General features: G+C 29.7%; 1 protein-coding gene across 1 annotated transcript in view; it reads left to right on the top strand.

Moving 5' to 3' along the window:
- The first annotated feature begins 516 nt into the window (after window positions 1–516).
- The window catches only part of vri (nuclear factor interleukin-3-regulated vrille), a 39,393-nt gene continuing 15,486 nt past the window's right edge, over window positions 517–24,423 (top strand). Inside the window, exon 1 of the mRNA XM_076405749.1 lies at window positions 517–876. Coding sequence (XP_076261864.1) covers window positions 825–876 — 52 coding nt within the window. The 5' untranslated portion in view covers window positions 517–824. The remainder of the gene's footprint in view (window positions 877–24,423) is intronic.

Raw genomic sequence — 24,423 nt, 5'->3', positions numbered from 1 at the left:
TATAATAACACTCAATATAGAGAAGCTTTAAAAGCAAAGTGAGCGATCCTATATTTCAAAAAATATAAAAAAAACAAATTTGATGATATAATTTTATTTTACTCCGTAAAATTTCAATAAAGGTTCCACGTAAGAGCTTGTATAATATAGTGAGGAATTTAGATAGTGGAAAAAGCAATGCGGTATGTAGATGTTTTGAATATATACGGAAAAAGTTGGGTCGTTTGTATATTTAAAATATAATGAATTTAATGGAAGACGTGGTTCTAAAAAGGCGCAAGTAGTTAGATTTCATTTTCCACGGGAGAATGCAGTACCGGTAAGCAAAATCGGGCAGAAAGTACCGGGCATAGTGTAGAATCGGGGCCAGCTAGAACCGTATTATGTATCGCGATAATCTCACGTAACTCAGCGCGTATCTTTGGCCGCATTTCCTCAGTCTCCCTTTCTCCGTTTGCTTTCTTCGCCACTACCACGCGAACATCTAGGTCACTATCTCATACTTTTACATCCTTTATTCGCCGTTGGGAGCTCGTGTACAGTACGCGACCATCAACTTGACTCTCAACATTGCGAACTTCGAGCTCTTGGCGTCTAGATCGCGGTTTTTCGCGCGGATCCATCCAACAAACACTGTTTCTTCAGTTCCGAGAGTGTTACGGATTTACTTTTAACGGATTATTTATTTATTCTCGTTACCGATATAGTGTGATACAAGTCGCGCTATTTATTACATTTCTTTTGTTCTGTGTATTGTGATCAAAGGCCTAATCATTACTTCGTTGCAACATCATCACCGGCAGGCCGGTAACACGCCATACATTATGCCTACCATACACCCAAATGATAATGGATTAATTTTTTCTCAACCACCTGGTAAGTAAAGTTCGCTTGCCATATTACCATCCATAATTCGCACAAAATATTTCGTTTATTAAGTCGAAAAAGAGAGAAAGAAAAACAATAAAAAACTTCTCCGGTATAAAAGCATTTTCTACATACGAGAACTTATATATTAAAAGCAAGGAAAGTTCTCATTCTACTTTGATTTATCTCATTTAACTTTTTTAATTCATCTCCAAATCGTTCACGTCAAATATTTTGTGCTAACAGTAAACACATAATATTCCTCCATTAAAATTTTATAAGTAGAATATAAGTCATACAAATAATTTTCATAACAGTTTAAAACATCATCATAACCGTAATATAATTTAAAATTTACACTCCATATTTGGCGAAATACTAATTATAAATAACATAACTAAAATAAAGCTTCATATGGCAACAATTATGGTTAGCAGAAAATATAAATAGCACGTTATTGTATAGCAGTAGTAACACATCAAATATTTACAATGCAAATAATGATTCAATAGACACAAAGCGATAGTAATAAGTTAAAGTTAAAATAAGTGCATGCGCCATTATTTTAACAGCTAGAAATGTGAATGTTTTAACTGAAACTCAATTTGCAGTTATGTATTATTATAGTTATGTGTTAAAATATCATACACCGGTAAAATACAATTAAGACAGTTAGTTAATAAACAATCTATAATTAGAAAGCTCCATATATGTGAATATATGGATAAGAAATAAGTGCTAGCAATTGTGGTTATATTTTTGTTATAATTATTGAAATTGCTATAACAATAAATTAAAATTATCTAAATCATATGCAATCAATTAAAACATATATGAATGTAGAACATCAGAAAATCCAAATATGCTGATGAAATATCAGAAAATGTGTTATGTGCAACAAATAATATGTGATAATTGACATGAATTTAATGTTGCTATAATCATTTTATCAAGAAAGAAATCATATAATTCATCAAGATATTACCCACATCAAAACTTATTACCAATAAAATAAGTCTATAAGTAAAATAATACGTAACATTGGTGATATTAAATACGTTATTGTATTCAATATTTTTGACAACATAAATTGAAACAATATTCGAATAATATATAAGTAGGTAAAAACAAATGGTAAAGAAAACTATATGGTGAATGAAAATCGAGTGCTGAACCAAACGCCATAAAACAAAATACCATATAGGTAACCCACATTACGAATGGTGTAACGGTACACCATATTGTAACCGGGTTACTACGACCAGCCTAAGCTTGAACAAAAAACTAAGTACGAAAATACACAAATTAAAATTTCGATAACAATGGTCGGTGTTCGCTGTAGGCTTCAATTTCGTTTAGCTGAAGTGCAAATGAGGCTTCTGGCCCCATTTTGCTCGTATTTTTATCTGGCCATAAATACGTAATAGCGGCATTTTAATTTATAATTTTGGATTTAATTTCGCATTCGGTTTGAACGCAAAAAAAGCTCTTTGTTGTGAAAACGGAGTACAATGAACCTTTCTGCACTGTCAAGTTCCCTTTTATCGCATTTTTTTGCGTTATTAAATGCACTGACAGGTATGGTAAAAAGGGCATTTATTCTGCCACCTTCTTTATAATAGAATCAATTTGTCTACGATATTTACGAACCGTTTAATTTTTTGAGTCATATATGTCTATTTTTTTATATTAAATAATGTAATTAATTAATTTAATATTAACTTGTAAAAGGAAGACTCCCTTTGATATTTTAATTTCCATTACCCCATAACAGTTGAGATAATATTTTATTTATTTTTAAAAAATATATTTTAATGTCTCCTTTTACCAACTATAGGTTTATATGGACTAGGCCTAAAGTTTAACGTTGGCTCCCAACCACGATCATCAGCATTAAGCCTACCGACTGGCGAGTAACCAACTTTATAAATCATCCCAGAAGACATCCGGTCTTATCCAGCCTGGTTACTGGCGTGACTGGGATCTTTTCCTTGTCGGATTTTACACTCTTGCGTAGAACATCCACAAATTTTAAACAATCACAAACATATATCTACGGCCATGCTCCAGCAGGATTCGTAACCGCGGCTATCGCAACAGTAGGAGGACCGTCCCATCGCCTTTACCACTGCGCCATCAAACCGGCTTGAGATAATTTTGGATTTTAGATTTAAAACGAATTCTTATTTCTAATTACTATATTACTTCCGTGTTAATTTAGAATAATGAGATAGAATGTATTTACCTGCTTAAACTACAAAAAGGATAATTTGGCGCCAAAAAAAAGCTTCGTTGTAAAATTAGGGTACAATGTACTTTTCTTTTATCACATTTTTTCCGTTATTAAATGCAGTGGCAGATATTTAAAAGACATTTCTTTTGCTATATGCTTTAATACAGAAGTTGTTTTTGATGTTAATGAAATAATGAAATTTCTAAATGTAATTTCCAATTTGTTTTTAACTAATTATTCGACATTTCAGCTAAAATTTGGTAACAAAATAAGTTAAATAATCCATATAGGACTGGTATCAAAAATTACTTCATTAGGTGAATTATAAATAATATTTTGTAATTGTTTTTATTTTAAATATAATTCTAATTTTACTTAATTAAAATAAACTGTATTTATTCTGATACATAAAAATAATAAAATTTATTATTCAAGTTCAATTTAAAATGCAACCTTTTCGTTTTAATTTTGACAAGTCAATTTTTTTAATTAATTCCATAATTTTAATTACTCAATTAAAGAAACTGTTTGATTTTTCAAAAATAACGCAAAAAATCTAAATTATAAAGATGGGTTTCCTTAATACAGTGTTTTATCTCATTTTTCTTTTATTGCAATCAAGGCTAATCATTTAACTATAAAAAATTATTAATTCATTAGATTTTTTTAATAAAAATAAACTACCTATTACTGTAATTATTAGAAAGGATATTATATCATCAATGCCAATCAATTAATCATTTTTCTGAATAAAATAAAATTTATGCTGTGCATGTTTTCCTTCATCTTCAATTACTCCCCCTGAAGAAGGGCTGTTGCGTGAATATTCATTCCTCATATTATGTGAGTAGTTTTCTAAATCGTTATTTCACAGTCTAATGGTCATTTTCTCCTAAAAAAATGATGATCGATTCCAGTAATACATGACTTAAAAATGAAAATACTAAAGTCCCAACAAAATCGATTTAGCATTCGAGAAAATCTCTGGGAATCCCTGATATTTGCAACGAAAAAACATGTTTTGTGGTACTAAACATATTTGCCAAATCTTACTATTCCAGAAATTGTTATTACCCAGTAAATAGTCATGAGTAATGTTAATTAAAATATGATAAGATTTTAAATGAATTAATATTTATTTTTTTGGCTTGATATTTCTTATTAAATACAGTTAAATCCGGAATATCTTGTATAGTTAATAAATAAATCTCGTTTATTGTTTAATACTGTTTAATCATGAATATCATTACCGAAAATAGAGTCAAAATACGAGGGTGTACCTAGAAGTATTGGTAAGTATAGCAAGTATTGTTTTAAAAATATGGTATATATGGTTGGTTGTTAGAAAATTTTATGTTTGTTGGTATCGGTATCTGTAAAATAGCTGGAAGATCTATTTCGGCATCAACAATAATAAAATATTGAAATAATCATCATGCTGTTCTGGCCTCAGAGAATGCTAGTCTCCTATTTTTCAGATCCCTTTCTATGATTTTGCTTCATGCCTTCTTCGGAGCTGTTCTTTGTATCATCCATTTGCCACAGAAGTATGAGAGAAATTTGTTCCTCAATTGTGTACTTATTATCGCATCTTAAACGAATTAATTCGTTTCTAATAACAGGTCAATTAAAAAGTCTCCGGCCTACTAAAATTAAGTCTAACATATGGATTATTTTAGTTAGCCCTAACCCTCAAAAGATGCGTGTATAAATTTGACAACTGTCGGATTATTAGCTTATGAATTATAGCAACTTTTGTTATTGTGAAAAAAATTGATAAAAAGTAATTTCGGGTGTTGATAAAATATTGCTTTTTGAAGGAGAAAGATACAGTTGAAGCAAAAACTTGGCTTGATGACGAGTTTCCGGATACTGCCCCAGGAAAATCAACCATCAAGTATTGGTATGCTTGGTTTAGACGTAGTGAAAGAGCACCGAGGACGGTGAACGCAGTGGACGCCCTAAAGAGGTTGTTACCGGCGAAAACATTTTAAAAATCCACTAAATCATTTTGATAACCATAAATTGAAACTGAATGAAACAACAATAATGTTATCAACTGAACGTGTACATCATATCATTGACGAATATTTGGGCATGAGAAAGCTCTGTGCAAAGTGAGTGTCACGCGAGCTCACTTTTGACCAAAAATAACGACAAGTTGATGATTCGGAGCAATGTTTGAGATGATCAAGCGTAATAAACCCGAGTTTTTGCGTCGATTTGTGACAATGGATGAAATGTGGCTCCATCATTCTACTCCGAAGCCCAATCAACAGTCATCCGAGTGGACTGCACACAATGAATCCGCTCCAAAGTGTGGAAAAACAGTCGGCTGGCAAGTTTATGGCATCTGTATTTTGGGATGCGTATGGAATAGTTTTCATTGTGTACCTTGAAAAAGGAAGGACCGTCAACAGCGACTATTACATAGCCTTATTGAATTGTTTGAAGGACGAAATCGCCGAAAACGGTCGCATTTCAAGAAAAAAAAAGTACTGCTTCACCAAGACAATGCACCGTATCACAAGTCAGTAAAAACGATAGCAAAAATCCATGAATTGGGCTTCGAATTACTTCCTCATCCACCGTATTCTCCAGATCTGGCACCCAGCGACTATTTCCTGTACTCAGATCTCAAAAGAATGCTCGCTGGAAAGAAATTTTCGTCGAATGAAAAGGTGATCTACAAAACTGAAGCCTGTATTAAAGCAAAGGACAAATAGTACTACAAAAATGGTATCAGAAGGTTGGAGGGTCCCTATAGTCAGTGTATCACCCTTCAAGGGAATTATGTTGAATAAAAAAAATAATTTTACCAAAAAAATGTGTTTTACTACGGTAGTCGGGGAACTTTTCGACTGACCTGTTACGGAGAGAAACATATTGAATTTACCTAAGGCATCGCATTTGAAATAATTCAAGCTTTCATATGTCAGACTGTAACAGTGTTCAAGTCATGGATCGACACAGAAGATTGACAAGATAAGCGTCCCACAGAAGGGGATTTTAGTATTGATTGCAATATTTCCTCTCTTCCATTCACACACCATCTTAGAGAAGCAATAGCTCCTGCCCAAATGTCCTGCACTATCTCTAATTGGACCCCGTTGAGATTTACAAATAGCAAGAGATTGATTAGTTGTGAATATATTGATATTTTCTTCATTAATTTTTAAACCGCATGGCTCTGTCGTGAGAATTATATCATTAAGAATACTGGAAGCCTCAATGTATCAACGAATATAACACTATCATCAACAAACAACAGATCGGCCAGGGAGTTTGTAGCATAATACTAAAACGTCATGTCTGTTAGAAAAATGCGCGAACTAGCAAACATGACATTTCACAATATAGGGTGCGTCTCAGCATGATATACCTCTAATTTACATGGAAGGAAAGCTATGCATCAAATTTACTACAATGAAATTGAGGTTTTTCGAATGAATACGATTCTATACACTGTAAATTTTCCATTATAAATTTTTGGGATGTACATTATACATTATGCTCGAAAATTATATAAACTTATATAGCGTTTGAGTGGCGAATAATAGAAGAAACCGGTGTACAGGTTATTTCATCAAAGCAATGAACCAGGTCGTACATCACTTTCCAGAATAACTAAAATCGAGGAGTTAAAGTTGAGTTGCTTCCTCATGCAACCTGTTTACAGGTTTAGCTTCAGTACAATACACAAGACATCGAAGTAATCCTTTACGGCTACTGTTACAAATTTATTTAAATTAAAATATCTAAATGAAGTTAAATCATAAGAGTAAGGTGGATGTAGAAGCAATTGCTACTTTGATATGCTCTTTGTATAAAAAATAATGTTTTCTTTTGTATAACAGGTATTTCTTCACGAATTCATATATCTACCTGATCTAAGAAGTTAAAATATTAATCTGAGATCTGATTCAAGAACATAGAGGGATACATAAAATGTTTTTTACCATTTTTAGTAATATATAATTTAATCCTATTTCCGGTCTATGAACCGGTATGATGTTTGTTATTGTGATTAAGCTTCATTATCATTTATTGTTAAATATTTTGTAATTTAGACCGAACTGTAAATATTCGTAAGCATTGTTATCTGACAATCAAAGGTTATTTTTGGTAATCTTATAATCTACGTTGATAAGAAATATATCTTTTGTACGAGTCTTTAAGTTGGTTCTTTGTCTAATTATGGCATTTTCTGTCGGTAATTTACTAAACTCATTTTATCAATATATCATCGGCGTGAATACACAAAGCATAAAGAGGTATGACTAAGAACGGAATAATAGAGTTCTCGTTCTTGATTGAAATTGATAAACTAATCTAAACGAGATGTAACCTTTCAAACTACGACATTTAATACTTTTATAATTATTTCACAACAACGTGTAACACGTCAGACATTACCGATCCTATTTTAAAACGCCCTTTTATTTAATTTTCTGAAGATGAAGATAAACATGCTTGTTAATCACATGACCTAAAATACCGTTTTATTTTCCTGGAATATGCAATGACGACGACCTTAAAGTCAATCAAATCATGAGGTAGTCGGTATACTCGCAATCTCGTTCTATTACATAACGATTTTGTATGACTCACGTCAGTCGCGAGTAAAAATGAGCGTTTTTTAAAACCAACGAACTATAAAGGAGCGTAAAATAATAAGTTTTCTCTTACACGACCTGACAATGATATTTAAATTTTGTCAGCTCTACTAGAGCAACCAGACGATGGCAATGACTTAGGTAAATATTTGTCATTCCACAACAGGATGCTATAATCTGTAAAAAATAAATTTCGTTCAAATATAAAATAAATAATAATCACACGGCAAATGCATTTTATTTCTGGAAATGACAAGTATATAATTTATCAGTAATTACATCATAGTAAATATCATTACAAAACATGCATTGCACGGTACATATTATTCGTATTTGTGTATAGGAATTTTAGTTGTACATTAGATTTTTTTTTTATTTTGTCACTGATAAACTTGACATCATTTATACGAACTCAATTTAAAATTATCTACAATAGTCTCACTGATGAGGGCTTCCCAAAATTCCGTAATTATTAAAAATCCTCATTATATGTAACTTCATAAATCAATGTTGATTTTCCATACTATATTGAATACAATTATGCTCGCTAACTAACTTATGTCAGTGACGTACAGGAAACAGCTTTGTTACAGGTTTTTGCAAATCACATCCTTATTATTTATCCTACAGCATTATTGAAGTTGTCAGTATGTTAATCTTCGTTGAGTTTTGTCAGTATTTCGTCCATATTTGTATGGAATATTAAGATAATTAAGAGTGAATCGTGCTCGTAAATTATCAACCGGAAAATAACACTCAATCTTAAACAACTCTAATACCTGTTATGTGACATGATACAGTAGTGGTATGTTAATTCTTGTTGAGTTTTATTAGCATTCCATCCATATTTTTGTATGTTCGTATTGGTAGTATATAGTGTGATAGCAATTTCAACTGTCTAAAGATAGCAAGAAATGAGATAATTCTTTGAGTTATTTGGAGTATGCAGCTATCATAGTTCAGAGAGTGTAACATTGACATTAGCTTTATTGAAGTTGTCAGTATGTTAATCTTCGTTGAGTTTTGTCAGTATTTCGTCCATATTTGTATGGAATATTAAGATAATTAAGAGTAAATCGTGCTCGTAAATTATCAACCGGAAAATAACACTCAATCTTAAACAACTCTAATACCTGTTATGTGACATGATACAGTTGTGGTATGTTAATTCTTGTTGAGTTTTATTAGCATTCCATCCATATTTTTGTATGTTCGTATTGGTAGTATATAGTGTGATAGCAATTTCAACTGTCTAAAGATAGCAAGAAATGAGATAACTATTTGAGTTATTTGGAGTATGCAGTTATCATAGTTCATAGAGTGTGACAGTAGCGACAATACGAATAAAATTTAGTTTGTTTATACAGTAGCAGTTTGTTGGTATCAATATGGCGTTCAAATTAGCAACATATTCTCTTAAATTCAAGGTTCAGTTACTCACGTTTGTTCTTCGAGTATTACCATTTTCAGCTTGACAGTTAAAATCGTAGATTAGTCATATTTCTTGTCGGTAAAACTGATGTGATCAGATTTTGACTCATGTAATTTAGCTTGATATTCCATTGTTCTGTTAGTGACGTTGTTGACTACTCTGTCTTTGTGGTCTACCATATACTAGATTGTTCAATAAGACGGAAATAAAATAGAAATTTCCGAAAACAGATTTTGGTTGTAATGATGACTTGACATATATTTTTAAGTATAATTCGTGTAGAAAATATTCTCTTCGACGTTTATTACCTCTTCATTTGATAAAAAATCATAAGAATCGTTTTTCATGAAAGAAATTTCTTGAAATGCCTCTAATCCTTTTGTCCTTTATCATTTTCTTTTTTTTTACCTATTATACATTAATATAAAATTATGGAGACCCAATACCTCAAACAGAATCAACGAAATACCCTGCAATACATCTGGAAGGTAGATAGAAGTGGAGACACACAAACTTCTACTTAAAATCGGAGAACTTGATTGGTATTGAATAAATAGTATTTGGGTTTATGTCATGCAAATATGGGGTTGCATCGAGTCATCAAATCGACTAGTAATCCACTAATTTCAAAATAAAGTTATTCGATTAATTACCAATGATTTTCGCTACATAACCAACGAAGAACTGCACGATGACCTCGAAATCAAATTCTTTCACGAATTTATCCAAGATTTCCTCGTAAAACTTTTGTTTTAAGTGTGTCAAACAACACGAACTTATATCAAGTGTATAAGTCTTAATATTGACTTTAATTTAAGTTAGTTTAATTTAAATGTAATTCAGTAAATATATACTAATACAGTCTAGTTTATGAATTAATCCAAGTACAAAAGAAAAGTAATAATAAACTAATTTAAAATTAAGTTCGTACGTTAAGCACTTAAAGAATATAGTAATGGAGCAATAAATACAGAATATAGCAATAAATCGACAATTTCAGGCAAAATATACGCAATAACTTTTTATAAACTCGTCAATAAAATATATTCAGCAGCAAATCTTCATTTCTATAAAACAATAAATTAACTAAACCAAGACTTTTTATTATTCATATATTATGGCATCAGCTGTAAATATTTAAAAAATATAGTTAATACCAATAATGAATCGTATTAGTCAGACTGTGATTTTAATAAAACTGATGCAAAAAGAATGAAAACATTTTAATGGTTTAGCCTTCATTCTATACCATTTAAGGAGCAGGGTCGGCAATTAAGGTCAAAATGTCTTAACTTTTCACGGCTTAGGTTATAACATTCTTTAAATAATAATGAACTATTAAATAATCACAACGGATACGGAAATGGGCGGTCTAAATGGTGATTTGGGCCTTTATAAACAGACGAGATCGACTAATGTGTCAAGTTGTGAATAATACCAAAAGAATTGCCGTTTGAAAACCCATTTCGGTCGAGATATTACTCACATATTGTAAACATGAGAAAAAAACGAGTTTAGGAAAAATGTCATTATATTATAGCATACTTTTAATTAGCGTTATATAGTTTATTACGTAAGAAATAGTTTAACGGCAACCATGTTCGCTGATGCATGAATAATTTTCATAACCGCATATATTTTACTTGCTGCTGAATTTTTATGTGTGGGGTTGTTTCCAAATTTCAAGGTCCGCATATTTACGCAATTTCCATTACGTAAAGATAATTTTTCAAAACAATCCGCTTTCATTGCTTCCTGTCGATTATTCGATCTATAATTGGTACGTTCTGAATGTATTTCTTTAGAAAATATCAGTATCGCTGATTGCACGAGGGTTCAAACTTAATTGAAGGTTGATATACGCTTAACACCAATGAGTCATTCAGCTTTAATTATTTCCGAACTTTCATAAAACCAGTTTTATATAAAAACTGCAATATATATCTAGTTAAATAATTAAAACTGCATCTTACGAAATATAATATATACATACAGTGGATAAAACATGATATGATTATAATTATGATAATAAATAATCAAGATACACCAATTTTTTTCACTAAACATCAGTAACAATCATTTCACAATACTACATCAAAAGTTTACCTTTAATTTGAAAGATAAAACCTTCAAAGGAACAAATTGAGATTGAGAAAAAATTGTTATTAATAATTCTTACATACACACCTCTGAAGGTTTATTTCATTTTAAAGGTCGCTGCTATATATAATACGTTTTTTAGGTATTGAATCATATAATATAAACGTTTTGTTTACCACGCTATTCTCTATATATTTTCTGAAATCTATTAAAATCGATATAAAATCGTAGTTTTTTTAATAGAATTAATTCAAACTCGATTCATTATTTTAAGTATGACAATCTTTATAATATTGTAGAGTAGAGTTTTCGGTATTTGCCAAAAATCTATTTATATATTATCTCTGTTTCCTGAATATGTCATTTATAACATATATTATGTTATAATTGATGGTTTCTTTATTCAAGGGAATTACATAAATTTAATGGTATTTTATAAACTACGTTAAATTTAAGGCGTACATTTCTAAAAAGAATTAGGTGCTTGAAAGAATTCTTTCTTTCGATATGACAATGAAAATAGAATGACTATAATATAACAAAATTGAACTAGGTATATTTAAATTTAAATTTCTTGTTTACCTTTGTTTTTATTAATCTTTTAATTATTGTAATCGTAATATTTTTTAAAATATTTATGTCCCTAAATGTAGTGTACAGTTTAAAGAATTCAGGACATTTATATACTAGTCATATTCTTCGTTTATAACTTTATTTAGTATATATTGGAGTCAGTTTTATACTTAGATCAAAAGAAAACTGTCGATGTAATGCATCGTTTGTTTGTTTCTACTAAATAAAGGTACAGTGTTTACATTATATATCAACAGAAAAAAGAAGAACACAAGAATAGATGAATAATAACAGATAAGAATAGAAATAACGAATAATTAACTTTAGTTTAATTTCATATTAGAGTTAAATTATGATGAGTAAAAACAGTGGGTTTATGTGATCAGAATGTGATGTCATATTATAGAATATATTATAGTGTATTAATTCACTTAATTCGGTATAACTAAAACTTCTAACTATATAAAGCCGGCTTGGTGGCACGGTGGCAAAGACGATGGGATCCTCCTACTGTTGTGATGGCCATGGGTTCGAATCCTGCTGGGGCATGGTCGTAAATTTATGTTTGTGATTGTCCAAAAGTAACGCCAGTAACCATGCTGGGTAAGACCGGATGTCTTCTGGGACGATCTCTATGTTGGTCACTCGCCAGTCAGTTCCAACCGGGATTCGAAGTCCATGTTAAGCAGTAGATCCAGTCCAGATAAACCCTAGCTGGAGACTCCAAAAGAATAGACAAAATAATTGAAATTAAAGCGTGATTTTTTATTGTGATATATTCTGATCATTCTGAGCATATAGTTCTGTTGAAAGGATCTGCGGTCCCTACCTCCTGTGAGAGGAAATAAAACATGTTCAAATAGCGTCTAAGGAAATATATTAAGCTCACTCATATCACTGATGATTTTCAATTTGAGCGATAACGATGTATTTTTCATATTTTCAGCCTTTTCTTAATTTATCTGGACCATAACTTTCCTTTCTTGAATTTTGTAATTTCTCTTATAAAATATTCTACAACATTTTGAAGGTTCACAGATGTTTAATGTGTAACACATGAATATTGACAATACACTAAGACTGTTGCAACTATACAGCTCATGATTGGATGATGTGTGTTAATTTAAGAATTGTCTCTATATTCCTGACGATTTACTTAATTTATATCACTGAATTTTTGAATTCGAAAAATAAGTACATATTCTTTGAATTATCTTAAATTTTTTTATAAGATTATTATCTATAAAGAAAATTTTGCCTCCATTTTAGAGGAAATCAAATAAAAGTTTATATCGAAGAATAATTTTTAGGCCTAAAATTTTAGTGTAATATGCGCTACAAATAAATTCCAATAGAACGAAATACGCCCAAATCGAGCAATAAAGAACAGCCGTCAGATCGGTAACACAAAATATTTGAAGTCTTAAATTTTCCATTCAAAATGCAGTGTTTTGCTTTTGCAAATTTGGACATAATACAAAATAGATAAGCAAAATAAACTAAATTAAAGTTCAGCTATCTGCAAGGGTGAGATCTAAAAGTGGAATAAATAAGTAAAGAGCGACGCAATTTTATTTAAAATTTAGGTAAAGAAATTATTATTTTAATCAACTTTTTGTATTTATTGTTTTTGCAATATATATTTTATGTGAGAAATATGGATAAAAAATAGAGACTATATGAATGCATCAATGAAGTAATGAAAATATGTAGTAGTTAAAATGAAACTAACTACATAATATGCCTAGATGCAACACTTAGCACAAATAGAAGAAATTATGAATTATTAACAGTAAATTTGTCAAAATTTTAAAGCATTTATAAATATTGAAGTGTTTAACAGTTAATGTAATATATATGTGACTATATGATATTTTATTGTTAGAAATTCCTATCAATTATTTTGATTATTTTCTTTATAAACCTAAGTTTTAAAAAATCATTAGTTAATTTAATGATTCTAAATACATGCCTTTAATATACATTTCTAAATTGTAAAAATAAATACCTAATTGTGTTCATTAAGAGGATGTGATATACATGATATAAGTCAAATTTCAATTTCAAAATTGTTTTAGTAGTTATAATGTTCAATGGTGTAGTAATTTAAACCATAATGGAAATTATATTTAATTAAAATTTTATTTACTATATTTTTATTTTATTTTTATATTTAATAAGAAAGGTTAGTGAGGGTTAGTTCTAGACTTTTATTATTTTAATTATTGTTTTATATCAAATATATTTCTGATCTTATTTGAAAATACTGTGAATACAAGTTTTAGTAACATATAACTTTCAAATGACACCCTTTACTCTTTTATGATAGAAATATGTTTAACTTAATAAACTGTGGTCGAATTTCCACCACATGGGGATCCGAAATATAGTTATAGTTAATAGTTAATAATAAAATAATAAGTTAAATAATATTCATAGGTGACCGAAAAACGAGGAGGTTTGTTCGGCTGTATATATATATATATATATATATATATATATATATATATATATATATATATATATATATATATATATAATCAGACTTATTAATTAAAGATTAATCTAAAATAATCAGACATGTATGTATAATGTAAGTGCTGTGCTGGTGTGACTGAAGATCGAAAGTCATTCAGTGCAAAAGCCATTTAGTTTTCCATTTTAAGCACTAACTCTATAATATAAGACCTAGTAGAAATATTATAGACAACTACTCATATGGTGTAATGATTAAAGCGTTTAACTCCCAAGCGGAGGTCGCGGGTTCGATTCCCGTCGTGTACAATAACTTTTTGTTGTTGTTTAGTTAGAACATTTGTCAAATCACCTAGCGGACTCCGGGGCCTGAAGCTCTCCTTATTTTCAATCATTGTTTCATTATTCCTATATTTCCTCATACATTTATTTTTATTTAGTTATTACGATCATTATGTACATACTTTACTTTAAAAAGAATTGTGTTAAAAATCTAAGTTTGATTATTTTTTCATTTTTAGTGAGTTCCTTATTTATTTTAAGAAATCGTTTCAATTATTTTGTTAAAAATATTTTATTTTTTATATTTTAATGTCTGTGCTATAAAAAATTGAGATATTTCAGTAGTTTATAAACGAGAACTCTAATACATATATAAATGATAAAGATAATGGAATATATGAAAAGTATCAATTAGCAAATAAAAACTGTTAGGAATGATGATATTTCCTCATACGTTTATTTTTATTTAGTTATTACGATCATTATGTACATACTTTATTTTAAAAAAATTGTGTTAAAAATCTAAGTTTGATTATTTTTTAATTTTTAGTGAGTTCCTTATTTATTTTAAGAAGTCGTTTCAATTATTTTGTTAAAAATATTTTATTTTTTATATTTTAATGTCTGTGCTATAAAAAATTGAGATATTTCAGTAGTTTATAAACGAGAGCGCTAATACATATATAAATGATAAAGATAATGGAATATATGAAAAGTAACACCTGGCAAATAAAAACTGTTAGGAATGATGATATTTCCTCATACGTTTATTTTTATTTAGTTATTACGATCATTATGTACATACTTTATTTTAAAAAAATTGTGTTAAAAATCTAAGTTTGATTATTTTTTAATTTTTAGTGAGTTCCTTATTTATTTTAAGAAGTCGTTTCAATTATTTTGTTAAAAATATTTTATTTTTTATATTTTATTGTCTGTGCTATAAAAAATTGAGATATTTCAGTAGTTTATAAACGAGAGCGCTAATACATATATAAATGATAAAGATAATGGAATATATGAAAAGTATCAATTAGCAAATAAAAACTGTTAGGAATGATGATATTTCCTCATACGTTTATTTTTATTTAGTTATTACGATCATTATGTACATACTTTATTTTTAAAAAAAATGTGTTAAAAATCTAAGTTTGATTATTTTTTAATTTTTAGTGAGTTCCTTATTTATTTTAAGAAGTCTTTTCAATTATTTTGTTAAAAATATTCTATTTTTGATATTTTATTGTCTGTGCTATAAAAAATTAAGATTTTTCAGTAGTTTATGAACCAGAACGCTAATACATATATAAATGATAAACATAATGGAATATATGAAAAGTATCACCTGGAAAATAAAAACTGTTAGGAATGATGATATTTCCTCATACGTTTATTTTTATTTAGTTATTACGATCATTATGTACATACTTTATTTTAAAAAAAATTGTGTTAAAAATCTAAGTTTGATTATTTTTTAATTTTTAGTGAGTTCCTTATTTATTTTAAGAAGTCTTTTCAATCATTTTATTAAAAATATTCTATTTTTTATATTTTATTGTCTGTGCTATAAAAAATTGAGATTTTTCAGTAGTTTATAAACCAGAACGCATACATATATAAATGATAAAGATAATGGAATATATGAAAAGTAACACCTGGCAAATAAAACTGTTAGGAATGATGCTTATTCTGCGAATTCGCCGTTGTTTAAAATCATCAGTGATAAGATTGCTACTTGAATGGCGATCGCGATATTGAACAAAACAACATATCAGAAATGTCTATTGACTATTACATAATAAAAAATATATATAACCCCGAACCGTTTCCATTGAAATAAATATGCGCCGCACAAAAAAAGCAGCTTTATTGCTCTTTTCGGTAGAAAACGTTTACAAGTCGACCTCAAAAACAAGGTTTTCAGACTATGGCCTTTATTCCGTTTAGGTTGAATTGTTTCCGGTAACTACAAATGGATTTTTACCAATACCGATGACCTTGACGAATAGTATATCACTCAATGATCAAGCTCGCGTTACGAAATCGGTTTTCGAATTTATTAAGCGCACGATATCGGATATAACCTTCTGTTCAGAAACTATTTTTATTATGTCATACCCAGAAAGATGCATAAAAATCAACATTGAATACTAAACACGATCGAGATCCGCTTTATTGTAATTGAAAACGAATTATAGCACAATCTATTCGACAACGCAACAGATTAGTTGTCATTTTTTTCTTTGAAAACCGTACACAAAAACAATTATTACGAAATGTTATGTAATTCACGGTGAGTCACGTCATTTTATGTATGTAAAAAACAACTTTTTTATAGATTAGATTCTTCCCAGTGACGTTGTTAAATTTTTTTAAGTTACGTCTTTTACTAATAATTTGTTTTAAGAATTGGATCGTTTTATGGTTGTGGTATTTTAAATATTTTAAGTGGTCACCATTAAGAGTTTGATCTATAGAAATATTATATCATCTTCTTTTTTCATCGTTGAGTACATTAATTGCTAGAATATTCGCATGAATTCTTGTAATATAGAGTTCTACTTAATACAAATTGCATAATATTTTTTGTCGCTTTTCTCACTGTCTACTCAATGTAAAAATTTGGTGCTTTAGGTACCCGAATATATGTTTTATAAAAATATAAATCACAAAGCGGTAGTCACACTAACAGGTCAATCGAAAAGTCCCCGGCCTACAATAATAAAACAGACTTTTTGGCAAAATTAGTTCTTTTATTCAATATAATTCCCTTCAAGGACGATAAACTGATTATAGCGACCCTGCAAATTTTCGACGCCATTTTTGTAATACGTATTTTCCTTTGCTTCAAAATAGGCCTCAGTTTCGGCGATCACCTCTTCATTCGACGAAAATGTCTTCCCATGGAGCACTCTTTTGCGATCTGAAAAGCGGAAATAGTCGCTGGGGGCCGGATTTCACTTTCCAGGGCACTTTCTTTCTCTTCAAATGCGGTCGTTTTTCGGCGATTTCATCCTTGAAACGGTCCAATAACGTTATGTAATAGTCGCTGTTGATGGTCCTTCCTTTTCCACGGTACACAATGAAAACTATTCCATACGCATCCCCAAAATACAGACGCCATAAACTTGCCAGCCGACTGTTTTTCCACACTTTGGAGCGGGTTCTTTGTATACAGTTCACTCGGATGACTGTCGATTGAACTTCGGAGTGAATCGATGTAGCCATATTTCATCCATTGTCACATATCGACGCAAAACCTCGGGTTTATTTTTTGGCCAAAAGTGTGCTCGCGCGGCACCCACTTTGCACAGAGCTTTCTCATACCCAAATATTCATGAATGATGTGATGTACATGTTCAGTTGTTATCTTTAGAGTGTTTGCTATTTCATTCAGTTTCAATTTACGGTTATTCAAAACCCTTTTGTGGATTTTTTAAATATTTTCGTCTGTAACAACCTCTTTTGGGCGTCCATTGCGTTCACCGTCTTCGTTGCTCATTTCACTACGTCTAAACTTAGCATAAAAATCCTTGATGGTTGGATGGATGGATTTTCTCAGAGCAATATTTTATCAACAGGCGAAATTCCTTTTTATCCATTTTTTTACAATAACAAAAGTTGCTTCATTCAAAATGCTATAATACGCAAACTAATAATCCGACAGCTGTCAAATTTATACACGCATATTTTGTGGGTCAGGGCTAACTAAAAAAAAAAAAACATATGGATTTAATTCTAATAGCGCCATTTATGTATCAGGCCGGGGACTTTTCAATTGACTTATTAGATAAAGGGAACATTTAAAGTATTTATATCTGCAAACGTGTTAAAAATATGAGAAATTCAAAATATAGGCCTTCTAGATTTTTTCACTTTAACTCTCCATTCCCTGCAACATGTAGCTTGCTTTACAAATACTTCTATCCCTCCTTATCTTCTTTTTTTTCTGTATTTTTCCAATAATGGAAAATTGGGCAAGTATTTTCTCGTTAGATTTTCATGTACTTCTCAACAGTAATACACCATATACCCACAAGAATTATCTCCCACGAGATGGGTCAAATGATAGATCCTCAATACCAACTAAGATTCTATGGTACATAGTAATACGAGTACAATCCATAATATATAGTTAGCAATGAGTTAAATTATTTTTCCAAGATTTTCCATTGGATAATTTTTCTTGTAAACTGTTTTACACATGGAAACGTTTTTATCAAACTCTTCAAGGGTTCAAAGATGTTTAATGTGTAGTAAATATGGCGATTGACAATAAACTAACATGAACTATGACTGCAATTATCAACAATTTCAACATATCAAGTTATAAGCTATTTGTTATTACCCTAATTTGCTGCGATTTTCAAATTACAAAGTACTTATTCAACAAAAATTTAAAATATATATTATTAGATAATATAAATATTTAGTCTTTATAAGTGAAACTTACGAAAATTATTATAATTCTATATAAAATTAACTACACAGTTCATGTTTAGATGCTGTATGGAGATTTAACAGTTGTCTTTTAAGTGTTGTTATCCTTAACATCTTAGTGGGACAATAGAGCACATTTATCCTAGAATCAATGATAAGAAAAACGTTGACATCCAGTGAAGAGAACATTTTACATAAAACTCTAATAGACAGAGATTTAGGCTTAATAAAACTTTTGTAAAAGACTTACTGAAAGGAGGATATTTAAGTAATTTAAATAATTAAGTTTTCATTACATTTTTGGGTCAACTGACAGTCTTTAGCTATAAGCTTATCGTAGCTACTATGATAAACAAGTTGAAAACCTTTGGTTATCTGATGAGCTTTAAGTCCACTTCTTCCACATCCATTTTAACATTTTTTGAAAACTTAGGTGATGTGAGTGAACAACACGAATAAAGATTGATAAAAAATGAAGAAACGATACCAAAAACTATGGCATATCAACACGAAGGCAGATTACTCTTGGTCACTTCACATAGAATAAAGAAGTTACGCCAGCAACTTTATATATAGATGACAAATGAAGTATAAAAAAATAAACTAATTTTTCTTAATTTGTTATTTAATAAATTAATTTTAAATGGTGTATCTATGCATATATATCTGGCATTGAATATATAATATATAGGTATGAATAACAATTATAAATATGGTCATTATGTATTTGAAATGATATTAAAGGTTTAATATTGTTAAAATTATATACGTCTCTTTATATTTCGCCATTTTTTAATAAATAATTTTGTTTAATTAGATTATGTTTAAGTACAGTAATCATGAATAGCAATATTTAATACCAAATAAGGTGATATATTAAATTAAATAAAGATTGCAAGAAACAGGGAAATGCAAACATCCTCTGTAATTTTATAAATCTAATAAATATGGTGTTGATACTATAATGATGTGTAATACTATTAAGCTATTATCTACAAACATAAAAATAATTAGGATATTAGGATATTGTATTCATATCTAAATATATATGTAACCGTTGTGTTAATATGAACACTAAATATTCGTAATTTAGTAAAGTTTACACATTATTTTATCAAAGATTTAGATAACCGCAATTAATAAAATACATACAAGACTCTAGCAGGGACTTTAAATTACTTAAATAGAGTAAATGTTTTAAATTTCCTTATTTAACGAAACAACATTGGGGGAAGAATTAAATGTTTGTTATATCAACATCTATATATAATAATTATAAATATTAACAGTAATAAGTGAGTGTGCCCATTTCACAATGACTTTAAAAGGTGCAAATGTTATAACGCGTTTGATCGATTACGCCCAATATTCATTCTGTATCATTCATAATAAATAATACAATCGATTTATCATTAGAAAGGCGAAGTGACCAAGAAAATGCAATAAAAGAAATTAAAACCCACACCACTAATTATAATTGTTATAACGCTTTTTTAAAACTGTAGCATTGAGATTATACCTCGAACTAAATGCACAATATTTTAAACGCAATAGTTGTTAACATTGAAAAATTACATCATTAAAATAAACGTATGACCCTACAAAGTAAAAAATAAACTGTCATGTATAAAAGAAATGATCAATTTAATAGTTTAAAAAACGATTAAAACTGACTAAAGTAAAATAAGTCCTTTTGCAAACAACAAACTGAAAATAAACAGGTTCAGTGTTTTTTTTTTAACTGATTAAACTAATTGAGGAAATGAAGTAAAACAAATTAAAAACCGTACGCCAAAAATGGTAACAAAATTGTACCGATTACCATATCCTGAGGCTAAATTACTGACATAATCTCAAAATGTTCATGAAATGTAGGCCAAGTCCAAGTTTGCGGTGCGCACTTTCTTTTCATTTATCAGCTCATGTTTTACATTTTGTATGTTGTTGGCTTCTTTCTGTACAATAAATTAACATTGTTCTCATTTAAACGACTATACGAGTTTAACAGTTATTTATTAGTTCATTGAAATATACAATCTTGATAATTATGCTTAAAAAATACACTGACTAATGGATCCAGCCTGACGTATAAAAATGAAAATGATATATTAACTCTTATAACTCAATCTATGGAAAACTCGTGCAATGAAAATAATGAAATTTAAATATATAACGAAATAAAATGTTTAAATGATGATTAAAATTTAAAAAAAAAATTTATATAACTACTGAATATTTTATTATTCAATAGTTATATATTATATATTTGTCATATCGCCATTAGACATGAAAATATGTGTCTCAATATATTAAAATGTTTATTGCACAAAATATTGAAATCAATTAATAGCATTCAAGCGATTCATCGATTTATATTGATATTATTGGCTGTTGGGTGACCATAAAGCCACAAATCTCGATCTCCATTTCGACCACAGGTTCCAATGGTCATCCCAAATCCAGCACGCCATCTGCAAAGACAATGATGTATGCAGCATCCTATTTCAACTACTCTACAGAGAAAACAAACTCCCAATCCCACAGAAAGCACCGCTGTATAAAATGCTTTTTAGGCCAGTGGACTCTATGGAGCACAAGTTTGGTAGAAGCACGTCTCTGAGAAACGACCAAATTATTCCAAATGTTCCAATTGCAAAAGAGTCCGCGCCTTACTCAATAGTTTATGAGAAACGTGAACACCCATCTCGAGTCAGGCATCACGTTCGAGAAATACTTCACGTAGATGCTCAGTGTGTATCTCAGTATGGTTCTCCCTTGGCACGTTACAGCATGCAAATCCCCTGATCGTTCCTGACCCTCTCATCGTTCGCGGGAAATAGTAGAAAATTTCCCTAAATTGAAGCAATATCATCAAAAGACCGTTTGGTACAAGCTGGACAACTGGTTAAATTAGAAAAAAGCTGTTAGGTGGGGTAAAACGTTCTTTCCAAATAAGATAACACTAGGGTTTGTTCTGGTAATCGTCATTGTTAAATCATTGTCTGATTCCAACCTACAATTGCTTTCTTGTAATATGACTGCAAGTGAAAATTACCGAAGCTTCGTCAAATATATTTTTTAAAACTTCACTGGTAAAGTAAAGACTAACTTGTATAGGAAGATTATGGAGCATTTTCCATTAATTTGACCCTTTCAAGTTCCTCAACTGGTACTTAAACTGAATGATACCATTCAGCTTTACATTCATCTTATACACAAAAATGTCAAGGAGGATGCTAAAGCATCAGAACTGCAATGAATGTATTCTAGATGAGACAACATCTACAAAACTATCATAATAAGGTATCATAATAAGGTAATTTGTAAACCTCACATAATGCAGAGAATGTAAATGGGTATATTAATTTTGTATAAATCAGTATTAATGTAATTGTTCATAATGGTTAATAAGAAAAATGATGTGTAAGCATATACGTTAAATAATATGTAAAGATGCTTACTGATACTGTTGAAGACAATATTGTACCTATTTGGAGTATCCAAAGTACATAGATGCTACCAGATGAAAAATATAAAGTTACAAAAGGTGGTGAATCCAGGTCATGTAAAAAACCAAATGTAAAGGAAATACATCAATAAAATGTAAATATATATATTTGAATATATCGGTATTGAAATATGCCATATTTGACATCAATTTTGTTTTGTTTCTTTTATTGTCAATAATTTTTTCAAAAATTTTTCTCAGTTAAAATCTTTTATTTATATTATTTATAGTTAAAACTATCCATTGATACAAGTTTGATCTTCTTTTGTGTTAAGTATTTCATCTTTCAATTCCACTAGTAGTCATAAAATATTAATAATTGTAATCGCATTGTGATGAATTGTTTTTCCTACAGAAACAAAATCTTTAACATAATTTACTTATCAGCGAAACACAGACATGTAAACAAAAAAAATGTCAAACATAAATTCAACTAGCCAATCATATATTATATTTGTTCGTTATTTGTAATATTTAATTCACAACTTTATTTTACCAAAATTCTTGATATTGACGAAAATCTTTCCGAAAAACGTAAACAATAAAGGTGCCATATTTTACTCCATATTTTCTAGACATCTGATTATTTTTAATTTAATTAAAATAGTTGACTAATAAATACAGATTACAATTTTCTTCTTTAGTAAAGTTAAAAAAATCAAAATCATACTTAACACTGCATGTTCTTCATATCTAAATGCATTACATAATTGTAAATAAAACAGGAATCTTTATAAAAAATTATGTAAGGATATATTAAATAATCTTGTAGTAAATGCTTATCACAATTTCATATATATGGCAATGTTTTTTAACATATTTTTAGTGATATATTAACCTAGGTTAACGTAAGTTCTATAACACAGATCTGGAGCATTAATATTCTTGATTAACAAAAATGAGATATTAATTTTTGATAATTCGTGAAGCCTTCATCATTTTTAGTAATAAATATATTCATAAAGTATGGTCCTCGAGATAATTTTATAAATTTTTTTCTAGTACATCAAAAAAATGTTAAATAATTGAATGAACATATGAGTATTTAATCCATTTGAATTAATAAGCTGATCAGTGAAAACAAATTGTAGGAAACTTATGAATTGGTCCCAGACTTGTCATCATCTAGTTTGCCTTGAATGTAGCTTAAAAAATGTCTCCAAACCACAAAATCCTTAGGGTTTTTAAGAAAAATATAAGTTCTCTTTTTCATTTACTTGCCTGTTTTACATCAGTTTTAACGTTGTTTTATTAAATCTTTAATATAACAGGTTAATTGAAAAGTCCCCTGCCTAACACATAGATGGCGCTACTAGAACTTAATCCATATGTTTTTTAGTTAGCCCTAAACCTCAAAAGATGAAATTTCGCAGGTTGATAAAATATTGCTTTTAAAAGGGAAAAAATACAGTTGAAGCAACAACTTGGCTTGATGCCCAGCTTCCGGACACTGCCCCAGGAAATCAACCATCAAGGATTGGTATGCTAAGTATAGACGTAGTGAAATGAGCACCGAAGACGACGAACGCAGTGGACGCCCAAAAAAGGTTGTAACCGACGAAAACATTTAAAAAATCCACGAAATTATTTTTAATAACCGTAAAATGAAAATGAATGAAATAGCACTCTAAAGATATCAACTGAACTTGTACATAATATCATTCACGAATATTCGGGTATGAAAAAGCTCTGTGCAAAGTGGGTGAAGCGCGAGATCACTTCGGAGGAGTGTTTGAAGTTGATTAAGCGCTATAAACCCGAGTTTTTGCGTCGATATATGACAATGGATGAGACATGGCTCCAACTTTCACTCCGAAGTCCAATCGACAGTCATCCGAGTGGACTGCACAGGATGAACCCGCTCCAAGGCGTGGGAAAACTCAACAATCGGCTGGCA

Source organism: Rhynchophorus ferrugineus, unplaced genomic scaffold (assembly GCF_030347505.1).
Source record: "Rhynchophorus ferrugineus isolate W39M unplaced genomic scaffold, kcgeb_rfMv2 rfM5, whole genome shotgun sequence".
Lineage (NCBI taxonomy): Eukaryota > Metazoa > Arthropoda > Insecta > Coleoptera > Curculionidae > Rhynchophorus > Rhynchophorus ferrugineus.
The sequence above is the reverse complement of the archived record's forward strand: the minus strand, read 5'-3'. Positions and strand labels throughout refer to the sequence as shown.